Raw genomic sequence first — 22618 nt, 5'->3', positions numbered from 1 at the left:
AACTTATAATACATTGTTGATATTTTGTGAAAGAAAAACTTTAAATGCTTTAATTTCTTTTACACTTTACTAAAAAAAAAAAAATCCACATCCTGTTGTCACGGAAACACGCTTACCCGGAAGTCCTACTAATTCCGCGGGTCTTTTGGGACAACACTGCTACGTACAACACAGTGTGCAGAAATGGCGGGTAAGGTCGCTAATCGTTTTAAGGTTGGGTTTCCTTGTCTTTGTTTTAATGCTGTTCACTGTCAGGTGGACTTCAGTGCTGCTTTAAGCTCGCTGGAGTTGTAAACCAGCTCGCGATGTCTTCGAAAACACAACGTTAGATTTCGGAGGCAGCAGCTGGCCTGTTTGCTAACGTTAGCACCCCGTTATCAAGCTGATAATGTTTGTATGCTTGTGTGCTTCTGTAAGGCTTTGATTTCAGGTTGAATATAGGCTTTGAATAGAGGGATGATGCGCATGTAATGTTAGTTTAGACCATTTTATGTAACGTGGAGTAGCTGACCAAGTGTTTATATTCTGTTTGCGTGCCTTTATATAACATCTTGACACATATTTTGAACTAAGAGGCTGGCATGCTTATTTGATAGGACCACACTAGTAGCTCATCCGGTCAGAGCACAGGATCTACAGTTTTACATCGTGGTAAATCTCTGTTTGTCCATGGGTTGCACAGCTATAGTCCAGTTAGGTATAAGTCGGGCTTGAGGCAGAGTTTAAAAGAGCTGTTGATGTTTGCAACAATAGGGTTCTTGGTGGCAGGTGAGGTTGTTCACATCATCAGTCATAAGCTGGAGCAGTGGCTCTCTAATGGCCAGCCTCATTCTGCCGACTAGACATTATTGTAACTGCAAAAGTAATAATGAAATTTAAATTTACTACATTATTACACATCAGTGGCCCTTGTGGAAAGTGGCGAGGAGCTAAAACCTGTCACTTTTTATTTCCCTCTTGATAAACTGAGCAAACTCTGTTTGCAGTAGTGACCCACAGGTTGAGAAATTAGGACAGGCAGAAGTCCCTGCTGACTATGATGTTTGCAGATGACATTATGATCCGTAGTGAGAGTAGGGAGCAGGTGGAGGAGAGGCTGGAGGTGTTCTGTGGAGAAAAGAGGAATGAAAGTCAGTGGAAGCAAATCAGAATACGTGTGTGTGTACGTGAATAAGAGTTAGATGGATTGGAAGGAGTGGAGGTCATGAAGGTGGATGTTTAAATACTTGCGATGAACTCCGTGAAGGAAGAGATTGTACGAGAGAGGTGGAGATGAGTGTTTGGGGTGATTGTGGCAGGAGGAAGTTGGAGAGGCTGAGATGGTTTGGACATGTGCAGAGGCGGGATAGTAGATACATTGGACAAAGGATGTTGAAGATGGAGCTGCCTGGCGTACTGAAGGAGGACATGCAGTGGATTTGTGTGACAGAGTTGGTGTGATGTGATGAGGTGGAGTCAGATGATCAGCTGTATTCTCAGGGTGAAATGGAACAATTGTTAACATACTTTGTTTCCTCTGTGTTGCCCCAGATGTAAACACCATGGAAAAGAAACTGGCTGAGTACAAGTGTGACACCAATGAAGCTATATCCTTGAAGCTGGGTAGGTTTTATTTTTTCTTCATTTCCCATGTTGTGTTAATGAATAAATGCGTGTATACATTTCCAACATTTTGTGGTACGTTTTCCTAATTTCACACTTTAATTGAACATGTTTTTTTCCCCTTCACTCAGTTCGCTTTCCAGAGGATGTTGACGACGACAGCACCACATTCCACCCCGAGTACAGCCACCAAGTCTTTGGAGACGAGTGAGTATTTATAATGATACAAACATAATGTTATCAGGTTTAAAAAATGCAGTTTTTTCTATGCATAAAAACAAAATTAGACAGACACCTTAATGGTAGTTACTAAGTCTGTTCAAATCCAGCTCTCAGGCCCTCTTATCACTCAGGTGTTATGTCAGTTTACAGTTTAGTAAAATAAAACTACAGGGCTCAATACTTGTAGCAGTGTGACTATAAATTTTGTTTTTCACTATACATTTCCCTTGGCTTGTCTTTCTTTGGCTATAAAGTCTAGCGTTCCTTTTGGGTTCCTGCGTTGACTTTATAAAGATGTATTGAAGACATTAACAGTAATTGGCCTCCTTAAGAAAACATATTCATGAATCTTTAATTAAGACGCAGTAAACAGTCAATACATGAGCTGACTGGTAGTGGTTACTGTCTGTTTACATTTTGTGATTTAAGCAATAATTATAAGTGGCATGAATTTGGAGATTAATCTTGCAAATGCAGTAATATGAGGAGGAAATTATGGATGATTTTAGGCCAACAAGTTCATTTAATAACAGCACCCAAATTAAACTCACCTTCAACATCTTTTGAACAAGTAATTCTTTCACAGAAGTTATTGGTGATATAATGACTTGTAACTGTTTACTGCTGTTTGAGCTGAATGGTGGCTGGTTGATCTCTGACACAGAGTCTGCAAGAAATCAGCAAATTTTTAGATGTATAATAAGCATGATGCTGGAGTTCTGAAGCTGATGATGATACAAGTTTTTTTTAAGGAGTCCAAAATTCAGATACTGTGCTACATATGATCAGTGATTTCTGGTGTTCTCTTGCTAATGCTGCGCAGCGCTGGACTGTGAGCACAGGTCCTACCAAAGAACGTTAGGACGTCTTGTCACCGTCCCAGATTCTGACACTTTGTTCTGCTGCATGCAAAGGAGCAGATAACAGTCTCTTCTACAGCCCGTACCAGCTCTGCTCTTGTAGCAGCCTGTCTCCTCCACTTATGCATGGATGTGCCATCCTGGTGAAGTTGAACTGCTTCTGTAACATGAATGGAATGCCGGTACCATCTCATGCTACCAGTAGTGACAGGGACACCAGGAAAAAGCAAAACTAGAGATAAATCGAACAGGTTGGCTTAGAAAAGAGTGGCGGTTTTGTGGCCACCACCTGGAAAACCATTTCCCTTTTTGGGGGTTGTCTTCTTGTTGCCTCTCCAGTCCCTTCAGCTTGCACTGATTTAGGTGAAATGGAGTCACAATCATTTCTGCTTCATAACTGGACAGATCAGTCTCCCCGAAGTTTAACAGAGTTTGTTTTATATTGTGATTAAGTGTTCCTATAATATTTTTTGAGCAGTGTAAACTGGCTGCCTCCCTAGAATTGATTTGTTCAAAGCTCTGCAAGCTGCGGCAAGATTAGATCTACTAAAACTTTATCCCAGTTTATTTAAAACTGACACACTTTGATGTTGTGCTTCTAGAAGTCATAATAACTTTGCCTTTTAACCATTTTTCAAAGTAAATATTTTTACAAGAGTCATATCGCACGCTTGTCTCTTAGTCTGACTGGAAGCAAACACAGGGGTGGCCTAAAGCAAATCACAGCTCGTGGTAGTTGAGAGACATTGTTCGTCTGGGACAAGCCACCAATCAATCACAAAGCATAATGACAGAAAACAATTAAAGCTTGTATTCACACCAATGGGCATTTTTTATTTGCTAGTTAACCCAGCACTTATGGAAGAAGCTGGTGTGCCTGAGGAAACCCGTGCAAGCAGAGGGAGAATACACAAAATCCACACAGACAGGCCTCAACCAGTAGTGGGTCTGAATCCAGGACATTGTTGCAGAGAGGCAGCAAAACACCAGATAACAAAGTTGCAAGTTTATAACCCTGCTAAACATTAGGATCAGTGTCTACATCATGACTGTCTACATCCAAAATTCAGGAAAGGGAACAGTTTCAGAAGTACAGCAGAGCAAAACCAGTGTTAAGAACTGGATCCATCCATCTGCTTGTTCATGGTTGTGCGAGTGGTTCTGTTGCAGAAGAAATGGATCTGATCTACAACTTCACTACTGCTGCTAGTTTGACAGCAGCTCAGGAGATGTTATTGGACTAAGGCATTTCACAGATGGTGATAAGTTTCGGAGCATCAGACTTCACATGCTGCACTAAAATATACCTCTTTCCATATATACTTTAAAAGACTGAGCCATAAAAGTGGCAGTAAACTTTACCAGACATCCAGTCTTACATGCTGTATGTATTAATCAATATCAAAGTGGGCTACTTTTATGATGATTAATTTGCAAAAACACTGCAAGACTCAGAGGGCCCTGCGTATTTTTATGGACATGCCAATTCAAAGTCAGCCTGTATATACATCCACGTCACAGTGGTTCTCCTTTGTTGATAATAAGAATGATAAATAGTTCAGTCATTTCAGAAATGCAACAAAGCATGCTATTAGTGATGTTAAATGTTATGACAATGCAAAAATGAAGTACCAATTAATCATAAATGGCCCACTGCAGAGTCGTCACATAGCTAAAGATTTGAATCATTTTCACCTATTAGTAATGTTGATAGGCTAATTTATTTTAAAGCCTCTGGCATCTTCATTATAAGACTCAAATGTGTCTCCATACAGTTGTAATAGTAAAGGTCCTGAGCCTTGCACATTTTCTTTGCCCCTGTCAGGGTTTATGAAGTGTGATTCGGTCTGATAAGTGGCCCCTGGAGTGCATGAGTTACTCCACATTTAAACTGCCCACACCAGTGGTTTGATTAAGGATTTTTACTTGCATTTTAAGGTAACACATCCCCACCCCCCCTAGTTTTAGTCAGTTAACTGATTTTATTAATGACTAGCAGAAAACTTTGCTGTTGCGTCACTGACAGAAAGTTTTAAAAATAATATACGTGATCTTTTTATGTGATTCTTCCTGATGGACAGCACACAGTGATGTTTCCAGTGTCGGATTCACAGAAAGGAACATAATGTGCGAACATAAATGATAATTGGTCTTGCATGTTATTGTAGAGCTGCGAAATTACTGTAATGTGATGCACAAAAGAGGCACTGAACCGGAGCAACACTGCATTATTGGCAGTGACACCTGTGTCGGCGCATAGACTTACAGTAGCACGTCGTTAACGTTTCTAAATTGCATTTCCAAATTAGTCAAAACTAGGATTGGTTATTTTTGCACTTGCTGCAATCAGCTCAAAGGGAACTCTGTAATTGGGGCATTAATTATTTCGGCAAGCGTAATTGCTAGTAAACCTTAATCACAGTTGCATAATGATGAATCTATTTTGTCATAAACTGCCAGTGATATAACGATGAACGAAACAATGCAGCACAGCGAAATAAGTGACCTGTGATAAGCATTTATTATAAACTCCAGGTGTATATTTGTTTTTATGTAATGGGAATAATTGATGTTCGTTATTGTCCCTCTGAACATTACACAAAGCAGTCCTTTTTACAAATCACTGCCCGACTTTTTGTAATCTTGTTTGGATTTTTAGTAATTTCAGTCACTTTCTGTGCAGTGAGGTTGCTTTTGGCTACAAAGGTCTTCAGATTCAGCTCTTCTACGCCGCGGGGAACCTGAGTACCCTCTTCAAAGTGAAATATACCTCAAAAGTCACAGAGACGTTCGACTGTGTGGAGGTAAGTCATTTCTTTATGCCGTTCTTTTATCATACTTGCATCAGCCTCTTTGTTGTGTTATCGTGGGGACAATAGACAATAGATACCTGTGTTCTGCTCACTGTTTATCACAATCAGAGGCCGCCAGTATAGACATAAACATAAAAATAATACTTGAATATGAAGAAAAGATGACAAAACTTTGCCTCCTGCTGAAAAGTAGTGTTTTTCTTTCCAAAAACTGCTCTATTGTGCTTTTAATAATTATGTAAAACACAGTCTAGCCCGAGAGTGGATTTTTCACTTAGTCATTTATTGTGTAAGTGTTGTTGAGTCATGACGCCTGCATCAACACAGTCTTGCTTTATTTAAAAAAAAATTTTTGTTACAAAGTTTCTACATGCTAAATACCAGCTGCTAAAAGTTTGAATTTCATTCATCAGGTGGTAGATAATCAGTGAGAAACTCGTGTTACCCTGTGTCTGCGTAAGAATATGCTTGTCTGGTACAACTGTGTGAGTGGAGTCCAGTCATACCGATGTAATACACAGCACTGTAAACAAACATGCCACAACATCTAGTAACAATTAACCAGAGATGTTTTTAATGTCCAAATCAAGTCAGCTCAGTGTACTGATCCAAAACTTTGGGGGGGGGGGGGGGGGGTACTAAACGCTATGTTCAGCTTAATCCAGCTCAAAGTGAAACAATTCCTTGATAAAGATGCACTTCGTACTCTGTACTGTACCCTGGTTCTTCCATATCTTACATATTGTGTGGAAGTGTGGGGAAATACATATAAAAATACAACTAATCCATTAGTCACAGTACAGAAACGAGCACTGCGTATTATTCACAAGGCTGGTTATCTAGATCATACTCACAAATTCTTTCTTCAGGCAAAGTTACTTAAATTCCAGGATCTGGTTAATTACAATACATCCATAATTTTTTATAAAGCTTTTACTAAACTTTTACCGGCAAATTTACAAACTAGATTTGAAATTTGAGAAAAGGTTTATAATGTGAGAGGCTTTGGAGAATTCAAATTACCCAGAACTCGAACAACCCGTAAAGGCTTTTGCGTGTCTGTATGTGGTGTGAAAATCTGGAACAGTCTGAGTTTACAATTGAAACAATGCAAAAATATTCATAGATTTAAATTTCTCTACAAACAGTTGGTCTGGTCACAGTATACTCAATGATGGGTTTTAGTGTGCTCTGTAATGTCTGTTCTCTTACCATTGCTGGTATGGATTCCAAAATAAAAAAAAAAAAAATAAAGTGTGCGTATGTATGTACATATATGTACTTGTGTGTGTAGATATATATGTATGTATATGTATGTGTGTCTGTTACTTGTAGTTATTACTGCCTGTTACCTGTGGTAATGCAATTTATAATTTATATATTCTGTATTCAGTTATGAAGGCTCTAATTGTTGGTTGCGAGCTGCCGCTTAGATGCTTGTATCTGCCCGGGGCTGTTGATGGGTCTGTATGCAATGATGGGCGTAGCTGCGGGAAGTTTATTGTTTTTTTTGTTGATGAGTGAGTATAGGGGTGGGATTTAATAAGTTTTCTTCGTCCCACTCCTTTTTCAGGCAATTTTTGTTTTTTGTTTTGTGTATTTTATGTTCAATATAGGTATTTGTTGTGCCTGAAAATGAATAAATAAATGAATGAAATGAAATGAAGTGTACAAACAAGCCGACTGAGCTAATGGAAGTCTAGTGCGGAGGTGATAAATGTCTTTCTCTCTCTCTCTCTCTCACACACACACACACACACACACACACACACACACACACACAATTTTGTCACTGAATTAAAAGCAAGGTGGAAATGTTCAGGAGAGACGAGGTCCAATCACAACTAATTGAATTGTGTGGAAAGGCAGGACAAGTTTGGAATTGATCCAATCAGAAGTAATCTTGCCAATCTTATCCGTTTTCTAAACTTTGAACAAGGCCTGAAACTGGCTCTCAACCCCCTACTTGCTCTCTTTGGTACAGTGGGTGAGGATGATAAGTATGTTGCCGGCGCACAATGTCGGGTGCTGTCCTTTGGTTCCCTCCTGGCTAGGTGTGCCATTTTGATGAGGTGGAAGGCCACTGCCCCGCCCACCCATGTTCAGTGGCTTGCTGATCTTATGTCGTGTCTCAGTCTTGAAAAGATCCACTGCTCCATCCAGAACCAAAAGGGCACATATGATAAAATCTGGGGTCTTCTTCTGTCAAACTTCTCTAACCTTGAATTTAAGGATGTTCCTGCTGACTAACAGATTTGCTTATTCCGTAGAGGTCTGATGTGTGTCTGTGTTAATGGGAATGTGAAGCTCAGTGATGTTGCAGCTAACTTCTGTGTGGTTTGTAATGAAAGGTCTTGTTAGTATCAATCACCCCTTCCGGGTTGTGGTGTTTTGTTAACTTTTCTTTTGTCTATGCTCTAACGTGAGAAGTTCTGCTCTCTATTCAATGTAACCAGTTTTTGCGTTTCCATTCTTTTTCCTTTTTGTAAACTGTATACACAATCACTCAACAAAAACACTTTGAGTCGAAGTAATCTTGTGCAGTAAGGTTTGATGTGCACATTTGATTTCCCCCATACAAACAGGGTGGCTACTGCTACCTCCCATGCTCCCTGTTTCATGGAAGCACGACACAATGTCAACACCCGAGAGGAGGAGAGTAGACATATGGAAATGTTTTGCATTTGATGTCACCTACAATAAGAATCTTCATAAACCATGTGGCTCAATTGTTGTTGATTTAGTCCGCTATAATCTTACACTCATCTAAATCGAGACTAAAAGTAGAACAGCTTAGGTAACTAAAATTTGACTAAAACAAAATCAAAGTTTGCTGTTAAAATTAACACTGTATACCGTTTGAATCGGTCCGGTTCGTTTGGGTGGATGTGAACACGCTAACGCGGTAATCACACTTTAGCATGTTGGGTGGGTGTGGTACAAAACTGCTTACAGCCTGAAAGGACAGTTTGTTCTGTCCTTTAACAGTAAGACGCATTAGTTACATTTTATGCAAAAAAAAATGTAAAAAGAAATAAAAGAAAAAGCCTCTGTGCGTTAGGCTTTCACTGGGTCACTTTATGACCAGCTAGGCTTGCAGTCCACTGATGGAAACTCTGATAATGATAAAGAGGAAGGTGTTGCTAGCCAGGCTGCCAGCCTGGGACATCGTGTCGAACAACAACTGTATTTTTATTTGAACAAAACTAGATGACGTCATCAAATTCAAACTGATTCTTTCAGTTCAATTTTTGAAAAGGATACACATTCGCAGTTTATTCATACAAGTTTATCATTTTTTGAAATAGCAAAAACAAATAGCTGAAACTGCAACTTCGTCTCGAAGTTAACTTTGATTTCACCTTCCTGTATTTAGATTCTAGTTTAATTTGTGATGCCTGCTTCCATCACACATAGTCTTAAATTTAAAGCTGTCTTACGAGCGTCTTAAAAGAGTCCTAAATTTCCTCTGTAAACAAACAAGTCAACTCAGCTCCTCTCTGAATCCACTTTGGTAAACAGTAGAAAACTGTGTAAAAGATCTGAAGCGCCTACGACGCATTTCTGTTAATCTGAGAAGGGGGGGAGACATGTATTGTATTTTTGACAGTAGTTTTGCGAATGTTAGATTCGATACCCCGTGTCACGTATAATTTGTGTGTTTTGAACTAACAGCAGGTGACGGGAAAAGCGTAAATGGAACAGGATTTTATTTTATTTGTCAAAACATATCAAAAAAACAGCTCAACATATCAAAGTATGGCACAAAAGATGTCCTTATTAATCTGAACTTTTTAACAAATCAGGCTGTAATTTTCATAGACCAACACGAGGCAGCTTCCCTGAGGCGTTTCCTCCCTAATTGTGCGATCGATTACACTTTAAGGGAAGCAGATAAACCTAAGGCGCTTTAACAGAGGGCCCTCGCAGCCTCTCCCGGAGGGGAGAGCGTGACATTATTCCAGTTAGAGATCTCCTGTTTTGTTAGACTAAATCTCATCACACCACGGTCCCCTGTGTGTCTGCGCTAATCCCACTCCTTCCTCTGAAGAGAATGGTTGTATAAGCGGGGGTCCAACACGAGGCATTGATTTTTAGAGCTTTCTGTAATGGAATCAGCAGGGGGAGTAATGTGACCCGGTTGGATATATCGTACACGTATTTGTAGGAGTGAATTATTGCTCGAGTTAGTGACAGTTGAGCTCCTTGAGGCCGAATGTGTGTAAACGTATCAAAAAAGGAGATGCTTGTTTTATCTAACGACGGCTGCTGATGACTTTATAGTTAATTTTAACTCTCGTCTGCTTAGTATGTAAAGTTTCCTGCCATTTCTTTTTCTTTTTCCCTTTTTTTTTAATTGCCAGTCAGAGTTATTTACATATGAACAGCCAGTATTTGGACAAAAGCAGACAGTAAAGCGAAATGCTTGTCCTGGGTTCTCTTCTTCCTCTGAGACTTCACAAAAGGCCACTGGCAGCTTTGAATATTTCCTCACGCTGTCAAACATGCAAAATGAATACCAGAATTAGCAAGGGCCCCTACTGAGGTCAAATGATTCAACTGGGGGACATCTGTCTTGTCTGCAAGCAGCAGGGGGGCTTCGCTACTGGACAATGTGGCCTTCAACTGGTGGTAGTGGAAGTGCTGGTATAACTTAGTTTGGTGTGTCTGTGCATGCGGTGAAATTATAAATAACCTCATATGGAATATACAGACATGATTTCTTTCCTCTCAGGCAAATCCCCCCCAAAAAAAAAAAAGGCAACCAATTTACGTTTTTTAAAGGTAAAAGACAGCCATTACCTGTTTTTTAAAGCCGATATTCAGACGTGAAATGTGATGGCAGTGTGTGTGCCTCTACTTGGTGTTGACCCCTGAGTGTTCACCTTGTTAAGGGTTTGAGTGCAGCTGGTGTAGAGGCAGAGTGCGAGGGGAGCAGCAGAGTTCAGGCTGCATCTGAAGAGTGTTTGTCTCTGAGTGCGTGTGGACGGTCGGGGTGCGGTGCAGCTGGTGAGAAACGAGGGGAGGCTGAGATGGAGTTGATGCAGCTGCCACGCTGATACAAGACTGATCAAAACTCACCTTTCTCCCCTTTAAATCAGTCCAAACCCCCCCCACACCCCCCACCCGCCATACTGCTGGACTTTTCCCAGAAGAAAAACAAATGTAGTACCAGATGTTTATTCCACGCAGGCTGGTAACTATAGGAAATTGCTGAATACCTCTAATAGTTTTATATTAGCCTCATAATCCACGTTAATGTGTAACACTTTGACTGTAAACAGAAAAATGACTGCAAATGTTCAGCGTGGCACGGCCTCAGGATTGGATTAAAGAGATGGAATAATGCCGACACAACAAATTAGGTGGTTTGTGCTCCCTTTGTGCTTCTTGTTAGAAATCAAAGACATTAACAAAGTGTTCTAAAGGAACATTATTAAGTTATATTCATGCCAAACTAAAGCATCTATTCTGGAAGGCTGTGCAATTTAGTGTCTAGTATGTAAGAGAGTGGCCAGCACAAAGAGACTTGTTTGTCCATGGCCTTTTAAGTGTGGTCCTTGTTCCCTAGAAATGTGGCCGAACAATTACAATGGCTAAGAGGCATTCAGCTGCAGGTGCATTACTTCCAGTTAGATATTAGCTGATGTCTGAAAGGGGGGAATTAGCAGTATGTTGTATTAGCCTTTTGTAGTGCATTTTGCTCAGACCTTCTTCATTTCCCAGTTTTCAATGCTGAGCAGCAAGGGTCTCTGTGCTGAAATAATGCCCATCACACATGTAAATGGTGTGAAAGGGCTGCTTAGCAAAGTGTTCTCATGTCAATCCTTGTGGAAATGGATACAATGCAAACATTACAGCTGAACTAACCACACGTTGCACTGAGTAAAAAGTCCAAGGGTAGGACCTCTTTGTCTCGGAGGCTCTTTGAAAACGCAGGGGCAAATTCATTTGATTGGGTTCACTTGGCAGGATTAGAGGAGAGGCCTCTATTATGGATGCCCAAAGGTTTGTTAAGTTGAGATCAATTCATAAGATTTTATTTCCCAGTGAGAAGCAGAAATGCGTTTATTGTGGCAACTTCATCACATATTCATGGTTTAACATAAGTAGTAAATGTACTGATTTAAGTGGGCTTTTCATCGTGGAGGGGCGGGAGGGAGGAGGGTGCTGCTGTGGTCTGCTCAGCTGACAGTTTTAATTGCCTAATGGTTTTCTTTTCATTGGCGCCAAACACGTATGCTCCCGGTTGGAGTTTGCGGGATATATTGCACTCTTTTTCAACGACAAAAATTACCACTCGGAAAAGTCCCCTAGGATCAAACTCGAAACCCTCGACGTGTTTGTAGACGTCAACTTTTTCCTGAAGTTTTATGATTATTCAGCTACATAAACGACACCACTCTGGTTTAGCGCCAATATATACATATATGTATAAATACGGGAAAGATGCAGAGATAGGCGAGATTAGGTGTTGAATCGCTAAATGTGTTCACCTTGTGTTTTATTGTTTTTGGGGTTTTTTTTTTCTTTCTCCAGGCTGATGACGTCGAGGGGAAAATTCGGGAAATCATTCCTGCTGGGTTCACCTGCAACACCGATGACTTCATCTCACTGCTGGAGAAGGAGGCCAATTTCAAGCCCTTCGGCACCCTGCTTCACACGTACACGGTCCACAGCGAGGAGGCAGGAGAACTCACGTACCAGATTCACAAGGTGGGGGACCAAAAAAGTCATCAAAGCAAACCCGCAAAGCCTTTTAGGTTTTAAAATCAGCTTGCTTTTTCATCTGGCGGATAGTTTTGCATCACAGCGATGCAGATGAAATTTAAACCCTCTTATTTTCGCTGCATTCGCCCCCACAGGCTGAGGTTACCTGCCCGGGATTCCGGGAGTACCACGAGCGCTTGCAGACCTTCCTCATGTGGTTCATAGAGACTGCCAGTTTCATTGACGCAGACGACGATCGTTGGGACTTCTTTCTTGTGTGAGTGCCCTCCTTAATTGACATCAACCCCCCGCACACACAACGCACGCACGCACACAGAGCTCTAGCCCGCAGCTTTTATTGTGTCATTGAAAAACAAAGCCCCCCTTTGAGGCGCTTGTGACCAATTACCATGCCAGTTTGATTATATTTCCCCCCGGTAGGAGAATTGTTGATCAGGCAAGAGCTTCCTTTGTGCCAGAAGGCCTTTTCAGATTTTTCAGGGGCAAGAGCTGAATTGAATACTGTTGTCTTTTGAAATACTGAACAATGTCTTAACAGTAAAAAGAGCCTCTGCCAGTGTTTTCTTTACCCTGGCACCTATTAATGGTTACAATGGGGAAAATGGGCTGAAGTGAGTTTGAGGAGCTCAGTCCGTCCTCCAACCTCTTCTCTTCCTCTAAGTTGCAGTACTCCAATTAAGTGCATAATGTATTCAGGTTGCAGCAGGTGTACCAATCGCGGCGCTGGCTGCTCCAACGTGCTGATGTCAGGGGGGTCAGGGGTGGGCACGGGAACAGAGAGGCTAAAATGGACACTGCATGGGAGTGTGCCTGTAATTGACCTGTTTTCCTTTGTGTTTTATCTGCAGATTTGAAAAGTACAATAAAGATGGGGAGACTCTCTACGCAACTGTTGGCTACATGACAGTTTATAATTACTACGTATACCCAGACAAAACCCGACCACGTGTAAGGTAATTGCCGGGGCAGCACGTGCCTTCCCATTCTTTTGTACGAGAAAGGAGTGGAAAATTATACATTTCTTTATCCTCTTCCCAAAGAGCCCAAATTACTGGCTTATATAGCCAACTATTCAACCAGATTTTGTTTCAGTACCAAACCAGGGTGATTTGTATCTGAAAACAACTTTATAGATAAGCTTTTGATTTGATTTGATTTGTTGTAGGGCTGAACGATATATCGCATTTGCGATAATATCGCGACATGATCAAGTGCAATTTTCTAACCGCAAAGGCTGCGATTATACTCTGGACATGTCCAAATTCATGGGCTGCATCCTCCTGAGGCCGCATTTGTAGACCGATTACGTCACAGCGACGTGCCGAAGGCTGTCCAAATTACTACCATATCCCAGAATTCATAGCGCGGCCCAGCCAAACTCCAGTTTCCAGCAATGGCGGCCGCTACTAAGTTTTAAAATTACTCATACTAATCTTTCTGGGTCACAAAATAAACTTTTAACATATTTTCAGGCGAGAAAGTAGTTGTGTAAACATCAAATATCTGCTCGGTTTATCAAGATATCCCATATTTGCAAAAGTGCTTCGACGTTTTCAGAGGCGTCTGCTACCCACCAGCTCGACAGCTAGCCGGGAGCTCGAGGGTTACTGATGCGGCCGAGAACGGCACAACTCCCGGCACATCATTTTCAGATCACCGCGGAGTTTCGCTGCTCGGGTTAAACGTAATATATAAGTCACTTAGACAACCTAAAAATGTTATTGTTGGGTTTTTTTCAGTGTTTTGTTTGTTCGTGAGTAAATCGGTTTGGCTGAGATTAAAGTTATTAGATTAGATAAAATAAAACTTTATTAATCCCCCGGGTGGGTTCCTCCTTGGTTTTCACACAGCTGACTAAACGTCAAACAGAAAACTTATTAAACAGAAGTATGAGACAGTCGAGAATTTACACCAGTGTCTGGTTATATTTTAGATAGCAAGAAGCAGACGGCCGAGTTTATTAAACTCCACCGAGACAGCGGTGACGCTAATCAGAACTAGACCGTCCAATTTCACGCCTTTAAATTTTAAAGGCGTGTTTGTGTGTGTGTTTATACAATTGCTATTATGTTTGCACTTTATGTGTAATGTTACTGACTGCAGAGATCAGTAAGATGTGTGTATTTTTTATTTATTAGTTTTATTTATTTAATATTATTTTTTAATTGAATGACTGTCTAGTAGTTCACAGATGTCGAAAAACTGAGTGTGGTAAAGCCACTGATTTTTTTTATGTATATTTCTGCAATCTGCACATTGTACTGACTTTCATTTTAATGTTTACACCAGGGTTCCTTGTCAGCACTTTATGCTCAGATGTTTGTAAGCTAAAAATAAACTATTGTGTATGTTCAAATATACTGTTGTGATTGAAGAAGTTAAATAAAAATGTCAGTCATCAATTCATGCATCACCTCATGTCATCATAACAGAGGAAAGAACAGTTTAAAATTAATGTAATATAGTATTGGCCATACTATATGATGTATTGCTTGTCTTTGTTTAATAATACAGAAGACAAAGACCTTAAAAAATAATCGCATATCGCATCGCAATCGCAATATTGGGGCAAAAAATCGCAATTAGATTATTTTCCATAATCGTTCAGCCCTAATTTGTTGCATTGATGGATCCGTGTATTATTTTCTGCTTTCAATCAAAGCGAATCTGCTCCTGCTGAGAAAAACAACAAATTCTGAAGAAACCTGTTTTCTTCTTGTTTTCTTTTCCTTTTTTTGGCATTTATATTTGTGTCTGTGTCTGACCTTTAACTAAACAGCCAAATGCTGATCCTGCCTCCGTTCCAAGGAGAAGGTCACGGAGCTCAGCTTCTGGAGGCAGTACACAGATTTTATTGCAGCTTGCCCAAAGTGCAAGACATCACAGGTGAGCATCTTACTTATTTTTATTTATTTATCCCCCCCCCCCCCTTTAAAACGCAATTACTATGTTGAAGAAGGTGGGATAAACATTTAATCTAAGATCCAGGCGTCACCCACGAACAGTTTAAACGATTTTTCTCTGCAGTTGGTGGATCCAGACGGTGAGTTAATTTGGAGGGCTGGCTCGTATACCAGAATGTGCTCTATTGAAACTAGTTGGATCGAAATAGATGCTTTGCATGGAGATGGAGGGTGAATACTAAAGAGGCATCCCAGCCTTTTCTTTTCAGAATGAAAACCTATTCAAGACAGAACTTAAAAGTTTAGCAGTGAATAGGAAGAAGGGTTCCTGCTAACAGTTCCTCTGGTTTTTTGCCATATTTCTACTTTGAAAAGTTCCAAGGTGTGAAGTATATTGTTGTTTCTTTCACTCCTCCTCTATCTTAACACACTGGGATTGAACCAGGCCATCTGTGTCAGGGGTGTTGAAAAATCAGATTAACACCATCAGCTCATTTGAGTCTTATTGTGGTTTTTGTCTGTTCACAGCTGAAGACCCCTCTGAGAACTATGTGAAGCTGAGAGACTACGTGCTGGTGAAGCTTTGTCAGGGCCTGCCATCCTTCACTGTAGACAAGCTGCACCTCGGCTTCTCAGCTGACATGATCAAAGAGGCGCAAGACAAGCTGAAAATTAACAAGGTGCCGTATGAGGGTGCAGCTGTGATAGGTTTGCAAAATTGAGTTTTATTAGTGAGGAAGAAAAGGTTTGATGACCTTTGTTATGTTTATTACTTTTTTTAGAGCAGAGATCCAAAAAGATTTTATTTGTTGTTACCAGAGGTGTGGAAAAGTCTCTGAAAGCACAGAGTTTAGTGCCTCAGTCCTGCTATTCTCTGTTTCCTGCCATATATGCACTGTTACAATAATGGATGGGAAAAATATTAAAATAATGTGGTCAGCGTTGTACAAGTCATCACTTCAGACTGCACTAAATGCTCCGTTTCTGGGGGTTTTCTCTACTCTCAGATCTGTGTGGGAACACAGCAGCCTCAGACACATGCACAAACCTTCTATTTGCCAGTGGAAGCAAATCCGAAGACAGTTGCGTTAAAAAGAGGGAGGAGCTTAAAAGCGGCTGCGCCACAGTCCAGTATCAGATAAATATTTAATATGTTGAATAGGGCTCCAAACACAGACGCAGGCAGTTCATTTCAGTATCAAATACAAAAACTGAGATATGCTTTTTTTCTTTTCCGCTGTTAAATATGTGCACGGTTGCAAATGTTAGCAAATCAGTTTGCACGCTTTATTTACTTACTGAGAAATGACCTCCCAAAAATACATAAATACTGCCTATACTAGTATAGTATATAGCATAGTAGCAACTCATTTTGTTCCTTTGCTCTAAATGCTACTCAGTTCTCTGTTCTTTGATGCTGCTGCATATCATATCATATTTTTGTTTTTTCTGTTTTTTTCTTTTACAACCTGCCCGTAACTGCTTAGGACTTCCTGTAGCCATTCAGCTGGGAAGTGTGTTTGACTCCTGTTGAGGCGTAATGATTTATTTTGAAAGTAATTAAATGAAAATAATTATCTTGTTTTTTATTGTCTGCAGAAACATGCCAGGCGAGTTTATGAAATCCTACGCCTCAGAGCGACAGACATGAGCGATGAAGACAAAGCGAGAGAGTACCGCTTAGAGGTGAAGAAGAGGCTGTTCGGACCCTACAGGGTGAGGTTTTAATTTTCACAGCTTCGCCGTGGTGTACTTTACATGTCAGTGTGGAGCGGGTCCAAAAAAGTGCCTGCAAAGTGACATTCAAAGTGATTCCTCGGTGCATTCGAATAAATCTGAACGTCAACTTGTCTCTGCTGCTGTCAAACAGGAATCCAGTGTGCAGTCTTCCACCTTTTGTTAGCATAACATTATAGCTATTCAGTGTAGGAAGAAAAGTGGCCCGTGTACTGCACACACTTGATCAGCTTACAGCCCCGTATTGTCACTGTTTATTATGTTACCTTTTAAAACAGCAGAAAAATTGATCTTCAGTCCTGTGAAAATTGATAGAGTACTAGTGCCGCATTGTTACAGCCACAATAGGGCGCACCAGGCGTCTGTGGTTTTGCTGCCGCTGGAGCTTTTTTCTATTCAGGCACATGTCATTAGTCGGGATTTGCATTTCTTTGAAGGAAATAATTTTCATGAAAGTGTGTTTAAAGCACTTTGTCAGAAAGCTGCTACTATTCAGAATTCACTCCTTTTCATTTGATTCTTATCAAATGGTTTCTTGATGGACTTTTTTTTTTGGGGGGGGGGGGGGTTGAGAGACTGAGCGAACAGAGTATCGAAAATGTCCGTTATTCTGCGTCTTGATTCTTGTCAGTGGGAAATGCTGTGTCTATGCACCAGAATAACTCCCTGCATCCTGTTTGGCTTGTGATATTTTATGTCCGATCTGCTCGCTGAGGCTTTGCATACTATCCATTAGAGACTTTGCTGTCATCAGGGCAACCGCATGTCTCAAAAAAGGCAGAATGTGACATGGAAAAGACCTATGCGGCGAAGTGGGAAGGAGGAATTCCTTGGGAGAGTGGCAACGAAGGATCTGGTGGCCAGATGCAGAGCCAGATTTTCCTTCCCTGAGGAGATTTTGCATGTAGTTAGCTGAATGGCAGAGCTGCTCTGTGAACGTGAAGGGGGGTTTTGCATTTCTGCTCTTACCGCCAATTCCCCAGCGACTGTGTGTGCAGGCTTTTCACACAGCCGATTAGACTGCACAATGTAAGAGAAAATGCACAATAACACTTTTCAACACGACGTTACGGTGTGATAAACAAAAACTGTAGCCTTTAACAGGTGTGCTGATAACACAGATCCCCAAACACCGTGTACCCTTTGCCCAAGGGTGACTGAAAGCAGGTCATCTTCTTATTAGAAGGTTGGGTGTTGCTGCTCTAGTCTTCGTGCCAAAGGGGAAGAGAATTCCTCCTGATGCCTTCATCAGAAATCAGACTGTGTGTATAATGTTAGCTGGAAAGCACTTAGACATAGAAAAAAGTGCTTTTATTAAGGTGTGTGTGAACATGTGAACGACACACGTTGTATAAAGTCAAGTAGAAGAGCGGTGTATATATAAGAACCAGTCCATTTACCAATAAATACAGAAATAAAATAAATTACTAAATTGGAGTTTGGAGATGGGGAAGGCATCGTGTGTGTGGTCTGATTTATTATGTTTGATGCTGCGTTTGCAACGTGTCTGTCGCATGTTCATTATCTAATCTAACCACCCATGTCCAGAAATAGCAGCGATCAATTTCACTTCTTTTTCAAGTGTCAAGACATATAAATGATAATCACTGGTTATTAATTCTCTAGAGGTATAAAATAACCTAAAGTATATTTCTGTGTTGTATAGTATGTGTAACAGATCTTTAAACTTTAAAAGCTACTTAGCATTTAAGATGTTGTTTTTTTTATTTTTGTTTTTTTGTTTTTAATTTTCTTTTGAACGTTGTTTGCCTTTGTTAGACAGGACAGTTCAGAGAGTAAAGACAAAAAAAGGACCAGACCCCTGGAGTAAAGACTCTAGTCTATGCTTCACGGGTTTTGTATCAATCAGGTAAACCTACAGCAGAACCATCTCACCTAGAAGCAGGACCTCTTCTAGGTGAGATGGTTCAGGTGTATTTTACCTGTAGGCAGCCCCCGGGTAGATGAAGGACAGAAATTGGTAAAGCCCCCACAACTCGGACCCGCATAATTATGAGAAAATGGATTGATGGATCTCCATTGTTCACATTTTTGAGCTATTTAACGACTGTAAACTTCTGCCGTCGTCTTCTGTCATGAGGAGGATTTCAGACACTGTTTGATGGATTACTGTACACTAAGAACCCTTTATTAGAGAGTAACTCATTCTCTAACTTTCCAATAACGAGCCATGCAGTCAAAACCATGATGTTAAAGCCATTGAAAGAAGAATGTGTGTTACACAATAAAGACCGAATAAAGAGATGACTCCAAAGATGAGAGAGTAGCATATACAAAGACTTTAATGGAGGTTATTTTTCTGATATTTAATCAGTTTTTCATATAAAAAGACTCCAGTGCATTGAAGTTTAAGTCTTTTTTGGTATTGGAGGGTTAAAAAAAAACCTCAAATCTTTTCATAAACCAATTAAAAGAAAAATTATGCTAAGTAAACATTTTAAACTGATGACTTTCTGGCTGCAGTCTTTCTTCTCTATGCCAGACAGCAGCTTTAAACTCTTCCTCTATACAGAGTTTGTCTTTAATCAAAAACAAGACAAAAAAACTGCAACTACTATGCTGAAAAGACAAGAGAGCCTTCTTTAGGTGTTTATCCAACATGTGCTGAAGACACAGGAGAGCGTTTGAGCCAAAATTTGAAATCAGAAGAATTTGTATGCATGCGGCCTCAGCCACTGATTTATGTCATTTATTTTGTGCAGAAGAATCAGAGGGAGCTGGCGAAGATGAGGAAGTGCCTACGGCCAGAGGAGCTGGTGTCCCACATGAGTCAGATGGACACTCAGACACAGCACGAGGAGCTGGAGAAGAGTTACCAGGATGTTGTGGAGGACTACAGGAGAATCATTGAGAGGCTAGCATCACAGGCCTGATCTGACTGTGAGAGGCTCCTGACCTGGAGCGTACCCGCTCCCACATTACCACAGGCTTTTTGCAGCAGCCAAGAAGAAGACCTCTTGATGCAGCAAAAAAAGGAAAACAAATAAAGAAATCACTGTTTTAATTGAAGAGTGTCACAAATGTATAGTAGCTGGTGATAGGCTGTAGTAGAAAAGGGCCTTTCTGTTTCCCAGCTGGTGTTGATACAGTAGAGGTGAGTAGTGCAGCCCAAGGGCAGAGACTTCCTGTTTGCTTCATGTGTTTAAATCACAACGTTTGACATGAAATGACACGTAATATTTCACAGGTGATCAGAGGTACACTGTCCTGCAGAGAAACCCTGCTTCTTTTCCATCATAGACATTTTTTAAGAGCTTTTGTCAGAACAGTTCCCAGTGTGTGTGTGTGTGTGTGTGTGTGTGTGTGTGTGTGTGTGTGTGTGTGTGTTTTGAAGCACTTCATACTGAAAGTTAAAAAAGAAAAGTGTTTTTTGTATTTTTGGTGTGATTCTTGTCATTGAGAAGAAAATAAAATGGAGCAACTGAGTTTCTGTTTTTGGTCGTTAAGCTTTATTTGATATAATGATTTTCTGCTCAGAAATACAAATGTACTGTTTGAAATAAACAATTTAGCATAAAAATATTTTGAAAGCAAATTAAGAAGACAAATTAAAATGTGGTCTATAGCACTGTTAGTGCTGCAGGGTTTTTTTAAAGATTATCAGGTTAGAATATGAATAGCACCAATAGGATTAGAACTACTTTATTTGGATTCAGTGTACTTCACCGATGTATTTACATTGTTCCTCCTGCTTTTTTACTCCACTTTGTTTTGGATGCAGTGATTGCACTTTGTACTCACTGGTCAACTGTGGCACAGGAAGTAGAGTGGTCTACTAATTAGAAGAATAGTGGTTTTATACGGGCTCCTCTGTATGTCAAAGTACACAATTCACCTATTTAAATAATAGGGTTTAAATATGTGCAAATTTGGGGCGTGGTCACTTTAACTAACAGGTGTAGCCGTATGCTAGGTGTCGCCTCTGCTAAGAGAAGAAACTGAGCTGGACCTTCTAAAGTGGTCTCGTGTTTTTAATTGTACTAACTGTGCTGCAGTTTTGGTGAGTAAAAGTCTAGTGATTTATTTACGTGTTAGTTACGAGATGTCGGTATCTAGTTAAGCTTGTTAGCATTAGCTGATAATTCAGTGCTCCACACTCCTGCCTTAACAAGATCATTTTTGGCTCCAAGCATCCAGATGGCTGATCTACAATGATTAGCCAAACCCGAATTGTTAGCCTATAATTATTAACCGTTCGTGATCCTTAGAATACAATGTTCTGCTTTAAAAACCCTAGATCCAGGCAAGTACAGAAGCACCCACCTAAGTCTTAAGCATTGCTGCAGACCAACACACCCACTACCACGGGGAAATGCCACTATCCTACAGCTGGGACCTCCCCTAACAGATAACTTGCCCTCCATCACTGTAACATAAGTGCCCATGCCCTAACCCACACATTGTTAGTCAGGTAGCTTTTGTTTTTGAAACATTTTCACTCTACTAGAATGGCTTTGCATGAACCGCTGATCAAAATAATGCATATTTATGTAATTTTGGACCTTGGTGCAGCCTCTGATGGAAACTTAATTTCTTCTGATCAGCTAACCCTGGCAAACGTTAGGTTTGCCGTGTGCCTGACCACATTAAGGATATCCCTTCTCTTTGATATCATGCAGATCCACAAGTAAATGGTAAATGGCCTGTATTTGTATAGCGCTTTACTAGTCCCAAAGGACCCAAAAGCGCTTCACACATTCAGTCATCCACCCATTCACACACTGGTGATGGCAAGCTACATTGTAGCCACAGCCACCCTGGGGCGCACTGACAGAGGCGAGGCTGCCGGACACTGGCGCCACCGGGCCCTCTGACCACCACCAGTAGGCAACGGGTGAAGAGTCTTGCCCAAGGACACAATGACCAAGACTGTCCAAGCCAAGGCTCAAACCGGCAACCTTCCGATTACAAGGCAAACCCCCAACTCTTGAGCCACGATCGCTCCGAGTAGAGAAAACGGCCTGACACGGAGCTTTTATAGCAGTGTGAACTGTGAAATCTGTGATATGATCCTCTGGCATATAACTCTAGGAAAGCACGAAGGTCTCCTCTAAGGATTGACAGAGACAGACTCCCACACTGTTTCCTCACTGTGTGTGTTTTCAAAGGCGTAATAATTGTATTTCACATCCTCAAGCAATTCCCAGTCTTCTGATTAATGCTCTGTTCTTCTTGGTTGCATTATTTAATTGCACTTATTTATTTTCAGCTTTGAAACTAAATAGAGGGGTGTATTCATCATTTTGTGTTATCATACCCCCCTTCATCATAATCTTATGCTCAGTAGTGATGCATTCTTGTTCTTGTAAAGCAGTTTCCACCTTATAAATATGTCATCAGTGGAACTTAGTAAGGAAAGTTAACAACAGCCTTTCTATATACTTGTGTAAAATCTGCAGTTTTTCCTCTCTAATGCCATATCATAGATCGCAACTTGCCTGATTAATTCATTTTCCCTTGTGTGTTGTTATCCGTGTAAGGGGGGGAGGGGATTTTTGACCAGGCACCCTCTCACAGCTAATGCAACTTCTGATTGGTGCTGATGTTGAGTGTTGAGACTAATGAGTATTATGCTTTTCAATTGAAAACCTTTGTGCCACTGTATTGCCCCCGCTTGTGCAGATCACTGTGATGAATACCCATCATACTTTAAAATACTTTAGCACATTGTCGCTAAATGAAGGCTGCCAGGTCAATTTTCAATTTTTTCCCCCTCTCTCCTCTTGAA

General features: G+C 40.7%; 1 protein-coding gene across 1 annotated transcript; it reads left to right on the top strand.

Annotated features, from left to right (window-relative positions):
- The first annotated feature begins 59 nt into the window (after positions 1–59).
- hat1 (histone acetyltransferase 1) lies at positions 60–20315 on the top strand. The gene is made up of 11 exons (XM_086267143.1): positions 60–190; positions 1531–1602; positions 1734–1809; positions 5368–5488; positions 12038–12214; positions 12364–12485; positions 13078–13182; positions 15009–15115; positions 15661–15812; positions 16732–16848; positions 19593–20315. The coding sequence occupies exons 1-11, from the start codon at positions 184–186 to the stop codon at positions 19761–19763; spliced, it is 1227 nt and encodes a 408-aa protein (XP_086123269.1). The 5' UTR covers positions 60–183; the 3' UTR covers positions 19764–20315.
- Positions 20316–22618: the final 2303 nt, after the last annotated feature.

The sequence above is a fragment of the Aulonocara sp. 'chitande type north' Nkhata Bay genome, linkage group LG16, assembly GCF_057382095.1.
Source record: "Aulonocara sp. 'chitande type north' Nkhata Bay isolate Kocher_YH1m ecotype deep benthic linkage group LG16, A_spYH_male_GT1.1, whole genome shotgun sequence".
Lineage (NCBI taxonomy): Eukaryota > Metazoa > Chordata > Actinopteri > Cichliformes > Cichlidae > Aulonocara > Aulonocara sp. 'chitande type north' Nkhata Bay.
Note: the sequence above shows the minus strand (reverse complement) of the source record. Positions and strands in the feature narration are given on the sequence as shown.